Source organism: Salmo salar, chromosome 07 (genome assembly GCF_965601325.2).
Source record: "Salmo salar chromosome 07, fSalSal1, whole genome shotgun sequence".
Lineage (NCBI taxonomy): Eukaryota > Metazoa > Chordata > Actinopteri > Salmoniformes > Salmonidae > Salmo > Salmo salar.
The window spans coordinates 61,517,548-61,533,092 of record NC_138297.1 but is presented as its reverse complement, the minus strand read 5'-3'; the positions used below and the strand labels follow the sequence as shown (position 1 = coordinate 61,533,092).

At 48.1% G+C, this 15,545-nt stretch overlaps 1 protein-coding gene across 17 annotated transcripts in view; it reads right to left on the bottom strand.

The window, feature by feature from the left end:
• LOC106609740 (neuron navigator 3) overlaps positions 1 to 15,545 on the bottom strand; it is a 238,463-nt gene that overhangs the window by 122,560 nt on the left and 100,358 nt on the right. For all 17 annotated transcript variants that reach the window (XM_082977814.1, XM_082977810.1, XM_082977811.1 and 14 more), the window contains 2 exons: positions 13,244 to 13,315; positions 6,178 to 6,320 (listed from right to left, as the gene is read on the bottom strand). In XM_082977814.1, coding sequence (XP_082833940.1) covers positions 6,178 to 6,320; positions 13,244 to 13,315 — 215 coding nt within the window. The remainder of the gene's footprint in view (positions 1 to 6,177; positions 6,321 to 13,243; positions 13,316 to 15,545) is intronic.

The following is a 15,545-nucleotide window of genomic DNA, read 5'->3' as shown; positions in this document are numbered from 1 at the left end:
CGACGACCGTAACTCCACCGACGACCGTAACTCCACCGACGACCGTAACTCTGACGACCGTAACTCTGACGACCGTAACTCCACCGACGACCGTAACTCCACCGACGACCGTAACTCCACCGACGACCGTAACTCCACCGACGACCGTAACTCCACCGACAACCGTAACGACCATAACTCTACCGACGACCTTAACAACCATAACTCTACCAACAACCATAACTCTACCGACGACCATAACGACCATAACTCTACCAACGACCGTAACGACCATAACTCTACCAACGACCGTAACGACCGTAACTCTACCGACGACCGTAACTCTACCGACGACTGTAACTCCACCGACGACCATAACTCTGACGACCATAACTCTACCAACGACCGTAACGGCCGTAACTCTACCAACGACCATAACTCTACCAACGACCGTAACGACCATAACTCTACCAACGACCGTAACGGCCGTAACTCTACCAACGACCGTAACGGCCGTAACTCTACCGACGACCGTAACTCTACCGACGACCGTAACTCTACCGACGACCGTAACTCTACCGACGACCATTACTCCACCGACCCCCATTACTCTAACTATGACCGTAACTCCACCGACGACCGTAACGACCATAACTCTACCGACGACCATAACGACCATAACTCTACCAACGACCATAACTCTACCAACGACCGTAACGACCATAACTCTACCAACGACCGTAACGACCATAACTCTACCAACGACCGTAACGGCCGTAACTCTACTGACGACCGTAACTCTACCGACGACCGTAACTCCACCGACGACCGTAACTCTGACGACCATAACTCTACCAACGACCGTAACGGCCGTAACTCTACCGACGACCATAACTCTACCGACGACCAGAACGACCATAACTCTACCGACGACCTTAACAACCATAACTCTACCAACAACCATAACTCTACCGACGACCATAACGACCATAACTCTACCAACGACCATAACTCTACCAACGACCGTAACGGCCGTAACTCTACCGACGACCGTAACTCTACCGACGACCGTAACTCTACCGACGACTGTAACTCCACCGACGACCGTAACTCTGACGACCATAACTCTGACGACCATAACTCTACCAACGACCGTAACGACCATAACTCTACCAACGACCGTAACGGCCGTAACTCTACCGACGACCGTAACTCTACCGACGACCGTAACTCTACCGACGACCGTAACTCTACCGACGACCGTAACTCTACTGACGACCATTACTCCACCGACCCCCATTACTCTAACTATGACCGTAACTCCACCGACGACCGTAACTCCACCGACGACCGTAACTCCACCGACGACCGTAACTCCACCGACGACCGTAACTCCTCTGACGATCGTAACTCTGACGACCGTAACTCCACCGACGACCGTAACTCCACCGACGACCGTAACTCCACCGACGACCGTAACTCCACCGACGACCGTAACGACCATAACTCTACCAACGACCGTAACGGCCGTAACTCTACCGACGACCGTAACTCTACCGACGACCGTAACTCTACCGACGACCGTAACTCCACCGACGACCGTAACTCTGACGACCATGACTCTACCAACGACCATAACGGCCGTAACTCTACCGACGACCGTAACTCTACTGACGACCGTAACGACCGTAACTCCACCGACGACCGTAACGACCGTAACTCCACCGACGACCGTAACTCCACCGACGACAGTAACTCCACCGACGACCGTAACTCTACCGACGACCGTAACTCTACCGACAACCTTAACGACCGTAACTCTACCGATGACCGTAGCGACCATAACTATACTGACGACCGTAACGACCATTACTCTACCGACGACCCTAACTCTACAGACGACCCTAACTCTACAGACGACCCTAACTCTACAGACGACCCTAACTCTACAGACGACCCTAACTCTACCGACGACCTTAACAACCATAACTCTACCAACAACCATAACTCTACCGACGACCATAACGACCGTAACTCTACCGACAACCGTAACTCTATGGACGACCGTAACTCTACAGACGACCCTAACTCTACCGACGACCATTACTCTACCGATGACCATAACGACCGTAACTCTACCGACAACATAACGACCGTAACTCTACCGACGACCGTAACTCTACCGACGACCGTAACTCTACAGACGACCGTAACTCTACAGACGACCGTAACTCTACAGACGACCGTAACTCTACCGACGACCATTACTCTACCGATGACCATAATGACCGTAACTCCACCGACGACCGTAACGACCGTAACTCTACCGACGACCGTTACTCTACCGACGACCGTAACTCTACCGACGACCCTAACTCTACCGACGACCGTAACTCTGACGACCATAACTCTACCGACGACCATAACGACCGTAACTCTACCAACGACCATAACTCTACCAACGACCGTAACGACCATAACTCTACCAACGACCGTAACGGCCGTAACTCTACCGACGACCGTAACTCCACCGACGACCGTAACGACCGTAACTCCACCGACGACCGTAACTCTACCGACGACCGTAACTCTACCGACGACCGTAACTCTACCGACGACCGTAACTCCACCGACGACCGTAACTCCACCGACGACCGTAACTCCACCGACGACCGTAACTCCACCGGCAACCGTAACTCCACCGACAACCTTAACGACCGTAACTCTACCGATGACCGTAGCGACCATAACTATACTGACGACCGTAACGACCATTACTCTACCGACGACCCTAACTCTACAGACGACCCTAACTCTACAGACGACCCTAACTCTACAGACGACCCTAACTCTACAGACGACCCTAACTCTACCGACGACCTTAACAACCATAACTCTACCAACAACCATAACTCTACCGACGACCATAACGACCGTAACTCTACCGACAACCGTAACTCTATGGACGACCGTAACTCTACCGACGACCGTAACTCTACCGATGACCATAACGACCGTAACTCTACCGACAACATAACGACCGTAACTCTACCGACAACCGTAACTCTACCGACGACCGTAACTCTACAGACGACCGTAACTCTACAGACGACCGTAACTCTACAGACGACCGTAACTCTACAGACGACCCTAACTCTACCGACGACCATTACTCTACCGATGACCATAACGACCGTAACTCTACCGACGACCATTACTCTACCGACGACCGTAACTCTACCGACGACCGTAACTCTACCGACGACCGTAACTCTACCGACGACCGTTACTCTACCGACGACCGTAACTCTACCGACGACCCTAACTCTACCGACGACCCTAACTCTACCGACGACCCTAACTCTACCGACGACCCTAACTCTACCGACGACCCTAACTCTACCGACGACCGTAACTCTACCGACGACCGTAACTCTACCGACGACCGTTACTCTACCGACGACCGTAACTCTACCGACGACCCTAACTCTACCGACGACCCTAACTCTACCGACGACCCTAACTCTACCGACGACCCTAACTCTACCGACGACCCTAACTCTACCGACGACCGTAACTCTACAGACGACCGTAACTCTACAGACGACCGTAACTCTACAGACGACCCTAACTCTACCGACGACCATTACTGTACCGATGACCATAACGACCGTAACTCTACCGACAACATAACGACCGTAACTCTACCGACAACCGTAACTCTACCGACGACCGTAACTCTACAGACGACCCTAACTCTACAGATGACCCTAACTCTACAGACGACCCTAACTCTACAGACGACCCTAACTCTACAGACGACCCTAACTCTACCGATGACCATAACGACCGTAACTCTACCGACGACCATTACTCTACCGATGACCATAACGACCGTAACTCTACCGACAACATAACGACCATAACTCTACCGACAACAGTAACTCTACCGACGACCGTAACTCTACCGACGACCGTAACTCTACCGACGACCGTAACTCTACCGACGACCGTAACTCTACCAACGACCGTAACTCTACCGACGACCGTAACTCCACCGACGACCGTAACTCCACCGACGACCGTAACTCCACCGACGACCGTAACTCTACCGATGACCGTAACTCCACCGACGACCGTAACGACCGTAACTCTACCGATGACCGTAACTCTACCGACGACCGTAACTCTACCGACGACCGTAACTCTACCGACGACCGTAACTCTACCGACGACCGTAACTCTACCGACGACCGTAACTCCACCGACGACCGTAACTCCACCGACGACCGTAACTCCACCGACGACCGTAACTCTACCGACGACCGTAACTCTACCGACGACCGTAACTCTACCGACGACCGTAACTCTACAGACGACCGTAACTCTACAGACGACCGTAACTCTACAGACGACCGTAACTCTACAGACGACCCTAACTCTACCGACGACCATTACTCTACCGATGACCATAACGACCGTAACTCTACCAACAACATAATGACCGTAACTCTACAAACAACCGTAACTCTACCGACGACCGTAACTCTACAGACGACCGTAACTCTACAGACGACCGTAACTCTACAGACGACCGTAACTCTACAGACGACCCTAACTCTACCGACGACCATTACTCTACCGATGACCATAACGACCGTAACTCTACCGACAACATAACGACCATAACTCTACCGACGACCATAACTCTACCGACGACCGTAACTCTACCGACGACCCTAACTCTACCGACGACCCTAACTCTACCGACGACCCTAACTCTACCGACGACCCTAACTCTACAGACGACCCTAACTCTACCGATGACCATAACGACCGTAACTCTACCGACGACCATTACTCTACCGATGACCATAACGACCGTAACTCTACCGACAACATAACGACCATAACTCTACCGACGACCGTAACTCTACCGACGACCGTAACTCTACCGACGACCGTAACTCTCCCGACGACCGTAACTCTACCGACGACCGTAACTCTACCGACGACCGTAACTCTACCGACGACCGTAACTCTACCGACGACCGTAACTCCACCGACGACCGTAACTCCACCGACGACCGTAACGACCGTAACTCCACCGACGACCGTAACGACCGTAACTCTACCGACGACCGTTACTCTACCGACGACCGTTACTCTACCGACGACCGTTACTCTACCGACGACCGTAACTCTACCGATGACCATAACTCTACCGTCGACCATAACTCTACCGTCGACCATAACTCTACCGACGACCATAACTCTACCGACGACTGTAAGTCCCCTGACGACCATTACTCCATTGACGACCATAACTCTGTGATAGTGACAGAGGGATGAAGGAAGACGTGACTGTAAAGGGAATGGTACCACCACTGTACGATCATTGTAAAATACTGATAGACAAATATTCAATATCTACGAGCATAATGTAAGCTTAAAGAACCACCAGGTAGGAGCTTGTTAAGAAAAGAGCCTTGTTGAAGCCTCTTTTTCCCCAAGCCCATAGGGCCCTGGTCAAAAGTAATGCACTATATAGGGAACAGGCTACCATTCGGGACACAGACAAATCATTTCATCCACTTACTTTCGGATAAAAGTAATATGACAATAATAAAATAAGGAAAGCGAGTGTGTGACAAAATGTGTCATGATGTGATTCAGCCCCACAGCCCCGCAGTCTAACCACTACCACTCACCATGCTGTGAAATGCACCATCTTTCCTTCTCCCTAAAGGAATACCCTACAACTCTGGTAAACTACACTGCTGATATGATTCAGCAGACTGGTTAATGTGGAGTGTGCTGGCATGCGTTGCTCTGTCCAGCCCACTGTGTTTATCAGTGGCGCCACCTAGTGCATGTTGTGGACCATGCGCTCAAAAATATAAATGCTGAATGGTACTGACCGACCCTGAGGAAAACAGCTGTAGAAACGCAGGGGTAATTCTAAGACACTACAGGTTTTCCTGATCCTGTTTAAACCTTATGGAAGGTGAGTTTAGACACGGCCATATCACCATTTTCACACTATTGTGCTGATCCTAATCAAACTGCGCTGGTTTTACATTGTGTCTTTTTCATCAAGGTTCCAGCAACCGTGTAACCAGGCTAGATTAGAACAGTTTGGTTCGGCTCGGCTCATACGGCTCACGCCTGCTTCTACCTGATTCTAGGTTCACCTACCTCTGTCATTGCCACTAGCATACTGGAGAGGCTTGCTCTTATCGATGCTGTTAAAGCTCTGACTCCTCCTGTTGAGGTTGGAGGATCCTTGGCCCTTGGGGACCCCGCTGCCTGCAGCGGACACCCTGGTCGGCCCTGGCAACCTGCAGACGAAAACACAGCAGGGTGAGGAGAAAGCGTGAACACACACAGAGCAACAAAAAGAAAAGTCTAGCTAGGTAATGTGTTTGTGTTGTGCTGAAAGGACCATTATGTTCTCTCTGGGACATGCATAAGAGGCCACACACGGATACGCAGATGTAAGCGCAAGCACGCACACACACACACACACACACACACACACACACACACACACACACACACACACACACACACACACACACACACACACACACACACACACACACACACACACACACACACACACACACACACACACACACACACACACACACCTAGTGTTGTGCTGAAAGGACTACATGTATTCTCAGGGACACACACAAGAGAATACACACTTCAGCATCTGTGGGCAAATTGTCTAATGTGGATGTTTACTTCTGATGCCACAGCTGGAGCGCAGTCATAAATCCCAGAGGGGGGAGAGGCCATAGGCTCATTATTCCATTAGAGACTCGTTAAAGCATGCTAACGGATCTCACAGTCCACTACACTGACAGAGCAAGGTCTTCTCAGTACTGCACCCAAACAACCTCCTGATTGGTTAAACACTGAGATGAACCAATCAGCATGGTTAAAAGGCTCAGTGTAACACGCATGGAATGCACCCACAGTCCTTGAGTCAAGCTGGACACTTCAATGCATCTGGTGAGGTAACTGCCTTGGGCATGAATAAATTAATGGTCATCATGAATGGTCCTTTTCTGGGAACTTTTACTTTGTTTTGGATGTTTTATCAGTGAGGTAATTGACCTGGAAAATATGTTGCTGACGTCCAACTTTGCAGATGGACTCGTTGACCTTTACGAGGAAGTGAAATCTATACAAATCTGCTTTTGTCCTGGAAAAACATGATCACATCTCAAAGAAAATGATCTAATCACATGACCATTACCATATATCTTTATGAAGTTCATACAGTTTTGATTACCGGTCCGCAAAACACACAAAACCTTCATTCATGCCCCAAACACACAACCTCTAAGCCTCTTTAGAGTGATACAGAAAAAACAAATCTGGTTTGAGAGAGAGAGAGAGAGAGAGAGAGAGAGAGAGAGAGAGAGAGAGAGAGAGAGAGAGAGAGAGAGAGAGAGGAGAGAGGAGAGAGAGAGAGAGAGAGAGAGAGAGACCTGGTGAACAGTATGAACTGCTCTGTGTTGTTGTTTCATGAAAGATGCTAAGCCCATTTCCTCATGGGGATTCCATCATCTAAACTACCCCACTATCCAATCCACATCATTTATGACTGGCCCTTTAAAACTGACACTCCTAAAAGCTTGGCAATTAAAGGGGAGTATGGGAGTTTAATTAGGCATCGTAACCCTGGACAAAGAGACTTAACAACAGGGCATAAACCTGTCACAGAAGCAGACTGAGGAAGCTTGAGGGACTAGATGGCAATGTGAAGTAATGGCTAAGGGTCAAAACAACACAACCAGAGAATTAACATCTTAGCCCTGCGGTAATGCATCTAGGGAAACGACTCTATTAAGTCCCAAATGACAACCTATTCCCTTTATAGTGCTACTTACAGTAGGGCTCTGGTCAAAAGTAGTGCACTATATAGGAACTAGGGTGTCATTTGAGATGCAACCTCTCTCTCTCCTACTGAATTTAAACCACATAGAGGAGACAGTCTGTTTGATAGTAAACATGACTGTGTGTGTCAAACAGACAATAAAACACACATTCCGAATTGGGTACGTATGCGTCTAAAATTGTGGTGGCAGAAATCATACTGTGACGAATAAACGTGCACCTTTTTCTTTCTGTTTCAGAGTAAAAAGCCAACTCGCAATGCAACCAAGACAATGGACTGGTCCCGACTGAGTCAATCCATACGTCATGTTATGATTGATGGAACAAGAGTAACACAAACTCCTTCTGTTGTGACGTAGGAGTCTCTTAACTCCAGTCTTCAACCCAAGGATCAATGCATTACTCAACGTCTGTGTCCCAAACGGCACCCTACAATGTCTTGGTCCAGTGACTGAGGAGTCTGGGTGGTTCTAGACATCATTGGGCTGGAAACGGACGGATGGTAAAATGAAAAACCAGGTGATGTAGATATGCTAGAAGCTCCATCCACTTGGTAATGATACAGGGTTGTGGGTTCGATTCCCACGGGGGACCAGTACGGGGGGAAAAAAATTTATGAAATGTATGCATTCACTACTGTAAGTCGCTCTGGATAAGAGCGTCTGCTAAATGACTAAAATGTAAATGTAAAAAATGATACACTTTCATCACCCTGTCAATACATATTTCACCACATCCTGCCACCAATGCATCATGATCAGAAATAATAACATCCTACTAAGATATAATCCTAACTAAGATGTATCTGATGTCCCTCCTGGCTGCCTGTGTTCCAAATGGCTCCCTAGTCCTTATTTAGTGAACTATTTCTGACCAGTGCCATTTGGGATGCACCCGGGGTCTCCAGCACTCAGTTCTATTTTTAAGACGGGGAAGAGGGTGGCCAGACACATTATTCCCCCTGTCAGTCAGGGCTAGAGGAAACGGCTTCAAACTGACAGGGTGTCTCTGTGCTCACTGCAAAACAACCCCCCCCCCCCTCCAAAAAAAAGAAAATGGGACAGATAACAGACTCAATACACACATGTACAAACACATGCAACCACCGACCCACCCACCCAGGCTGAGAGGGGCACCTGGAGACCCGTGAGCTGAATAAGCATGACTTCATGAGTGAATGTGTGTAATGTCAAATAGGTAATGTCAAATATATCCCGGCAGGAGGGATTGGGGGGGGGGGGTGGGCAGAGAGAGAGAGGAGATGGAGCGAGAGCGCCCACTTGAACAGAAGACCCTGCCATATGCTCAGACCATTATCTATATTAGTGAGAGAGAGCGTGTGTGTGTCTCTGTCTGTGTGTGTGTGTGTGTGTGTGTGTGTGTGTGTGTGTGTGTGTGTGTGTGTGTGTGTGTGTGTGTGTGTGTGTGTGTTTGACAGTACATACCTATGCGAAAGATAAGGAGTATTATCAGTATGAGACACAGTATGTATAAAACAAAATGTGTGTGTGTGTGTGTGTGTCTGCTTCTGGCTGGAAGCTCAGGGGAGTCAGTCAAATTGAATAACAGGTTTCTTAGCAAGTCAGCACGTCTGTCGCTGTATATTCAGGACAATTACCAAAGCTTCCCTGGAATCGCTTCTATCAGCATCACAGACAGGTGCTCTAGGCTGCGGACAAGCTGTCAAACACCGCCCCCTGCTGCGAACACGCTGAATTTAAATGGCAATTTATTTTTTAAAGTGCTGTTAGTTGAGGGTGAGATGCCGAAACACTGTCAACACACCAGGGTGTATCCATTAGTGCACACTATAGCAAAATGAAACAAAATGCTTTGCAACAGAAAACGTTTTCCAACGAAAAACAAGAGTTTCTTATTGAACAAGTTCAGGTAGTCCCTCCCCATTTGTCTTTTTGCTTCTGCTTGGTTCCTAGTGAATAGGACCCAGGTAAGGTTTGCTGAGAGAGTGGAGTAGGGATTTTAAGCTCAAAATCAATTGAAGAGGCTTGTTTGCACACTTTACACAGCTCTAGGAGCATAGAGGAAACACTTTACACAGCTCTAGGAGCACAGAGGAAACCCTTTACACAGCTCTAGGAGCACAGAGGAAACACTTTACACAGCTCTAGGAGCATAGAGGATACACTTTACACAGCTCTAGGAGCATAGAGGAAACACTTTACACAGCTCTAGGAGCACAGAGGAAACACTTTACACAGCTCTAGGAGCATGGAGGAAACACTTTACACAGCTCTAGGAGCATAGAGGAAACACTTTACACAGCTCTAGGAGCATAGAGGCAACACTTTAATAGTAGAGAAAGAAACTCCAGCACACTGGCATTCCTGTTTGCCCCACAATGTGTTTAGTGGTTGGAGATCCATTAAATGCATCGTGGAGCAATAGTTGGAGAGTTGCTTGAGTTTCTTTTTCAAGGCACAATATCCTCACATATAAAACTGCCAAGGTAGCAACAGAACTAAGGCCTTCAGCCAATCAAACACAGGAGCTTTCACAAACGTGTGAGGCTACCATTGTGCTGGGAACTCACATTGACTGTATTTCCTGAATAATGTTGTTGACATTAAAATCCCCCTGGGGGTGTAGGCTAGTACCTCACAATAAAACAACTGTTCATGCCCAATGGTTATCCTCCGCAGTAAATCGAAGGTACATTTTATGGCCACAAACTGAAACTACAGGGCTAATGTCTTCATGTACAATACTTTTAGTGAATGATATCATTTGGCACATTTCTACCCTGACCCCTTCCAATTCATGGAAGAAAACGTGCACTCTTCATCAACGATGTAGTTCGTTTCAAGTTACGGGAGCAGATCACGTGACCACTAGTTTTTATTTTCACATATCAATCTGCATCAGGAAAAATCTGTCATTTTAATCATTCTATTCATTTTAATTCAAGTGTTAGTGGGATTTTCATCGGCAGAGGAGGAAACACTCCCCGATCCAAGGAAACGCGCCCCGATCCAAGGAAACGCGCCCCGATCCAAGGAAACGCGCCCCGATCCAAGGAAACGCGCCCCGATCCAAGGAAACGCGCCCGATCCAAGGAAACGCGCCCGATCCAAGGAAACGCGCCCGATCCAAGGAAACACGCCCCGATCCAAGGAAAGACGCCCGATCCAAGGAAACACGCCCCCGATCCAAGGAAAGACGCCCGATCCAAGGAAACGCGCCCGATCCAAGGAAACACGCCCCCGATCCAAGGAAAGACGCCCGATCCAAGGAAACGCGCCCGATCCAAGGAAACACGCCCCGATCCAAGGAAAGACGCCCGATCCAAAGAAACGCGCTCCGATCCAAAGAAAGACGCCCGATCCAAAGAAACGCGCTCCGATCCAAAGAAACAAGCCCCGATTCAAGGAAACGCGCCCGGATCCAAGGAAACACGCCCCTATCCAAGGAAAGACGCCCGATCCAAGGAAACGCGCCCCTATCCAAGGAAAGACGCCCGATCCAAGGAAACGCGCCCGATCCAAGAAAAGACGCCCGATCCAAAGAAACGCGCTCCGATCCAAAGAAACGATCCCCGATTCAAGGAAAGGCGCCCCGATCCAAGGAAAGGCGCCCCGATCCAAGGAAAGGCGCCCCGATCCAAGGAAAGACGCCCCGATCCAAGGAAACATGCTCCGGTCTAAGGGACCACCCTCAGATCCACATCAACGGGACTGCAGTAGAGAGAGTCAGCAGTGTTAAGTTCCTCTGCATTCACATCACCGAGGACGACATGGACCAACAACACTCGTGGCAAGAGGGCACAGCAGTGTCTACTTCCTAAGGTGGCCTCTCCAAATACTACCGCTGCACCATCGAGAGCGTCCTGACCAGTTACACCACGGCGCTCCAGCGGGTGGTGAAGACGGCCCACACATACGTGCTACACACGCGCTACACACGCGCACACACACACACACACACACACACACACACACACACACACACACACACACACACACACACACACACACACACACACACACACACCCCCCGCTACACACCCCCCCCCCCCCCCGCTCACACACCCAGACTCATATTTACAGTACTATTTACAATCCCTGCTTTCTCTGATACATGTGTAAATATTGGATATATATTCCCTTAGTTAACAGCTGTGTTTAAGAGCAAAGCAGCTTGTACACAGCTATTCAGCAACAACACCAGCTGACGGGTTGTCAATGTTGTGAGGGGGAATACCACCCATAGGGTTGGCAATGCTCTGAAGGGGAATACCACCCATAGGCTTGTCAATGCTGTGAAGGGGAATACCACCCATAGGCTTGTCAATGCTGTGAAGGGGAATACCACCCATAGGCTTGTCAATGCTGTGAAGGGGAATACCACCCATAGGCTTGTCAATGCTGTGAAGGGGAATACCACCCATAGGCTTGTCAATGCTGTGAAGGGGAATACCACCCATAGGGTTGTCAATGCTGTGAAGGGGAATACCACCCATAGGGTTGGCAATGCTGTGAAGGGGAATACCACCCATAGGGTTGTCAATGCTGTGAAGGGGAATACCACCCATAGGGTTGGCAATGCTGTGAAGGGGAATACCACCCATAGGGTTGGCAATGCTGTGAAGGGGAATACCACCCATAGGGTTGGCAATGCTGCGAAGGGGAATACCACCCATAGGGTTGTCAATGCTCTGAAGGGGAATACCACCCATAGGCTTGTCAATGCTGTGAAGGGGAATACCACCCATAGGGTTGGCAATGCTCTGAAGGGGAATACCACCCATAGGCTTGTCAATGCTGTGAAGGAGAATACCACCCATAGGCTTGTCAATGCTCTGAAGGGGAATACAACCCACAGGGTTGTCAATGCTGTCCAGCACATATTTCACATAGCTTGGCGGGGTTTGCGTTAAGTAATTTGCCAGCACGCTGGTTCCCACCAGCCACTACCGTCAAAGGAGAAACAAATGCTCTGGGAGCCAGACAACTGGCCTGGTGAAGTATAGGAGCCTGGAACTGGCTGGAAGCAACCACAGCAAGTCATTCTGTTCAATGCAGCATTCGGTAAAATGGCCCCTAATCCACATAGGCTTGAGTTTAATGGCTCACGCACGTCACTGACGCCTACGATCGCCAAGTGCCGATATTAGTTTGGCATCAGAGAATAGCCAACACAAAGTATTCCATTATGAAATCCTCTAAGATAGATGCACTACCAAACCAAATGTAAGAACTCCCTTGTGCCAAGATTTTCACAAGTAGATTATTATGAATTTAAGAGGTTGTACAGTAAAGTACACAATATGTGTCATTCATGTCGACATGAACTGAAAGAAGGTGAAAGAAAGTTAGCCATGTGAGAGTCATACCTTGTGTTTTTCTTCTGTGGTGTTGCTCCTATTCCACTGTGACCCGGGGGACTACCATACCGCGCAGCGAGACTGTGGAGAGAGCAGAGAGAGACGCAGACTTAGTGAAGGAATGAGGCCAACGGCTCGCTGGACTCTTTAAACTGTAGCATCTTTGAGATATCATGTAATGCAATAAGGAGAGTCAGAGGAGAGCATTGAGCGAGACAGAGACAGTAACTAACAACACGAGCCCTAGTGAAAGAAGCACATAGTGTGAACCCGTACTGCGGTTCACGTGACGGGCCACACATTTCATGTGTATGTCCTCTGTAGCTCAGTTGGTAGAGCATGGAGCTTGCAATTTATTTTTTAATTTTATTTTAACTAGGCAAGTCAATTAAGAACACATTTTTATTTACAATGACAGCCTAGGAACACATGCCTTGTTCATGTGCGGAACAACATATTTTTATCTTGTCAGCTCAGGGATTTGATCTAGCAACCTTTCGGTTACTGGCCCAACGCTCTAACCACTAGGCTACCTGCCGCCCCTATGCAATTCCTGGATAGTGGGTTCAATTCCCAGAACCACCTGCTCGAAAAACGTTTGCACGCATGACTAACTTCAGAAATAAAAACACATTCTTAACGAAGGTGAATAAAAAACCCTACAGAGGAAGTGGTGAAGGAAACTCCTCCAGGCAAAGTCATAGTTTACAATGGGACACTCATTCTTAGTCATGTTGAGAGAATTAACTGCGAGGCTGGTGGTTACTGGCTCGCTTGGCCTCTGCTGGCGTTAGACAGGAAATAGTTAGGGAACTCGCGACGGACACAAAGAAAACAAAAGGGTGTTTAATGAAGAAAAGGACTGCTTTAATCATAGTGAACACACAGTAAATCAGGGTAAAAGCCAGGTGGTCGGGGTGAGTGGCTCTGAAAGCATGTGGTCTTGCCAAGCTTCATCAAGCCCACTATACAGGTCTATTGAGGACTGACTATTGAGCACAGCTATACAGGTCTATTGAGGACTGACTATTGAGCACAGCTATACAGGTCTATTGAGGACTGACTATTGAGCACAGCTATACAGGTCTATTGAGGACTGACTATTGAGCACAGCTATACAGGTCTATTGAGGACTGACTATTGAGCACAGCTATACAGGTCTATTGAGGACTGACTATTCAGCACAGCTATACAGGTCTATTGAGGACTGACTATTCAGCACAGCTATACAGGTCTATTGAGGACTGACTATTCAGCACAGCTATACAGGTCTATTGATGACTGACTATTGAGCACAGCTATACAGGTCTATTGAGGACTGACTATTGAGCACAGCTATACAGGTCTATTGAGGACTGACTATTGAGCACAGCTATACAGGTCTATTGAGGACTGACTATTGAGCACAGCTATACAGGTCTATTGAGGACTGACTATTGAGCACAGCTATACAGGTCTATTGAGGACTGACTATTCAGCACAGCTATACAGGTCTATTGATGACTGACTATTGAGCACAGCTATACAGGTCTATTGAGGACTGACTATTGAGCACAGCTATACAGGTCTATTGAGGACTGACTATTGAGCACAGCTATACAGGTCTATTGAGGACTGACTATTGAGCACAGCTATACAGGTCTATTGAGGACTGACTATTGAGCACAGCTATACAGGTCTATTGAGGACTGACTATTGAGCACAGCTATACAGGTCTATTGAGGACTGACTATTCAGCACAGCTATACAGGTCTATTGAGGACTGACTATTGAGCACAGCTATACAGGTCTATTGAGGACTGACTGGTGGGAGCACAGCAGAGATACAACGCCTTGGCCTTTGGGGTCACTCTTTACACTAAGTTCCATTGGGTCAGACTTTACATTAAGTTCCATTGGGTCACACTTTACATTAAGTTACATTGGGTCACACTTTACATTGGGACAGACTTTACATTACGTTACTTGGGATCAGACTTTACATTATGTTACATGGGGTCACACTTTACATTACGTTACATTGGGTCACACTTTACATTGGGACAGACTTTACATTAAGTTACATTGGGTCAGACTTTACATTAAGTTGCATTGGGTCAGACTTTACATTAAGTTGCACTTTACATGAAGTTGCTACTGTTTTCATTTTTAAAACAGGGGAAACTAATATGTTGATGTTGTAAACTAATATAGCAGTATGGATGGGCTGTGAAAATCTAGACTTTCATTCGCTAAAAACAATCACACAAAAAGTTCAACATTCAGGTGAGTTATCCTGTATGTAATATTTAAACATCATCACCTCAATTGC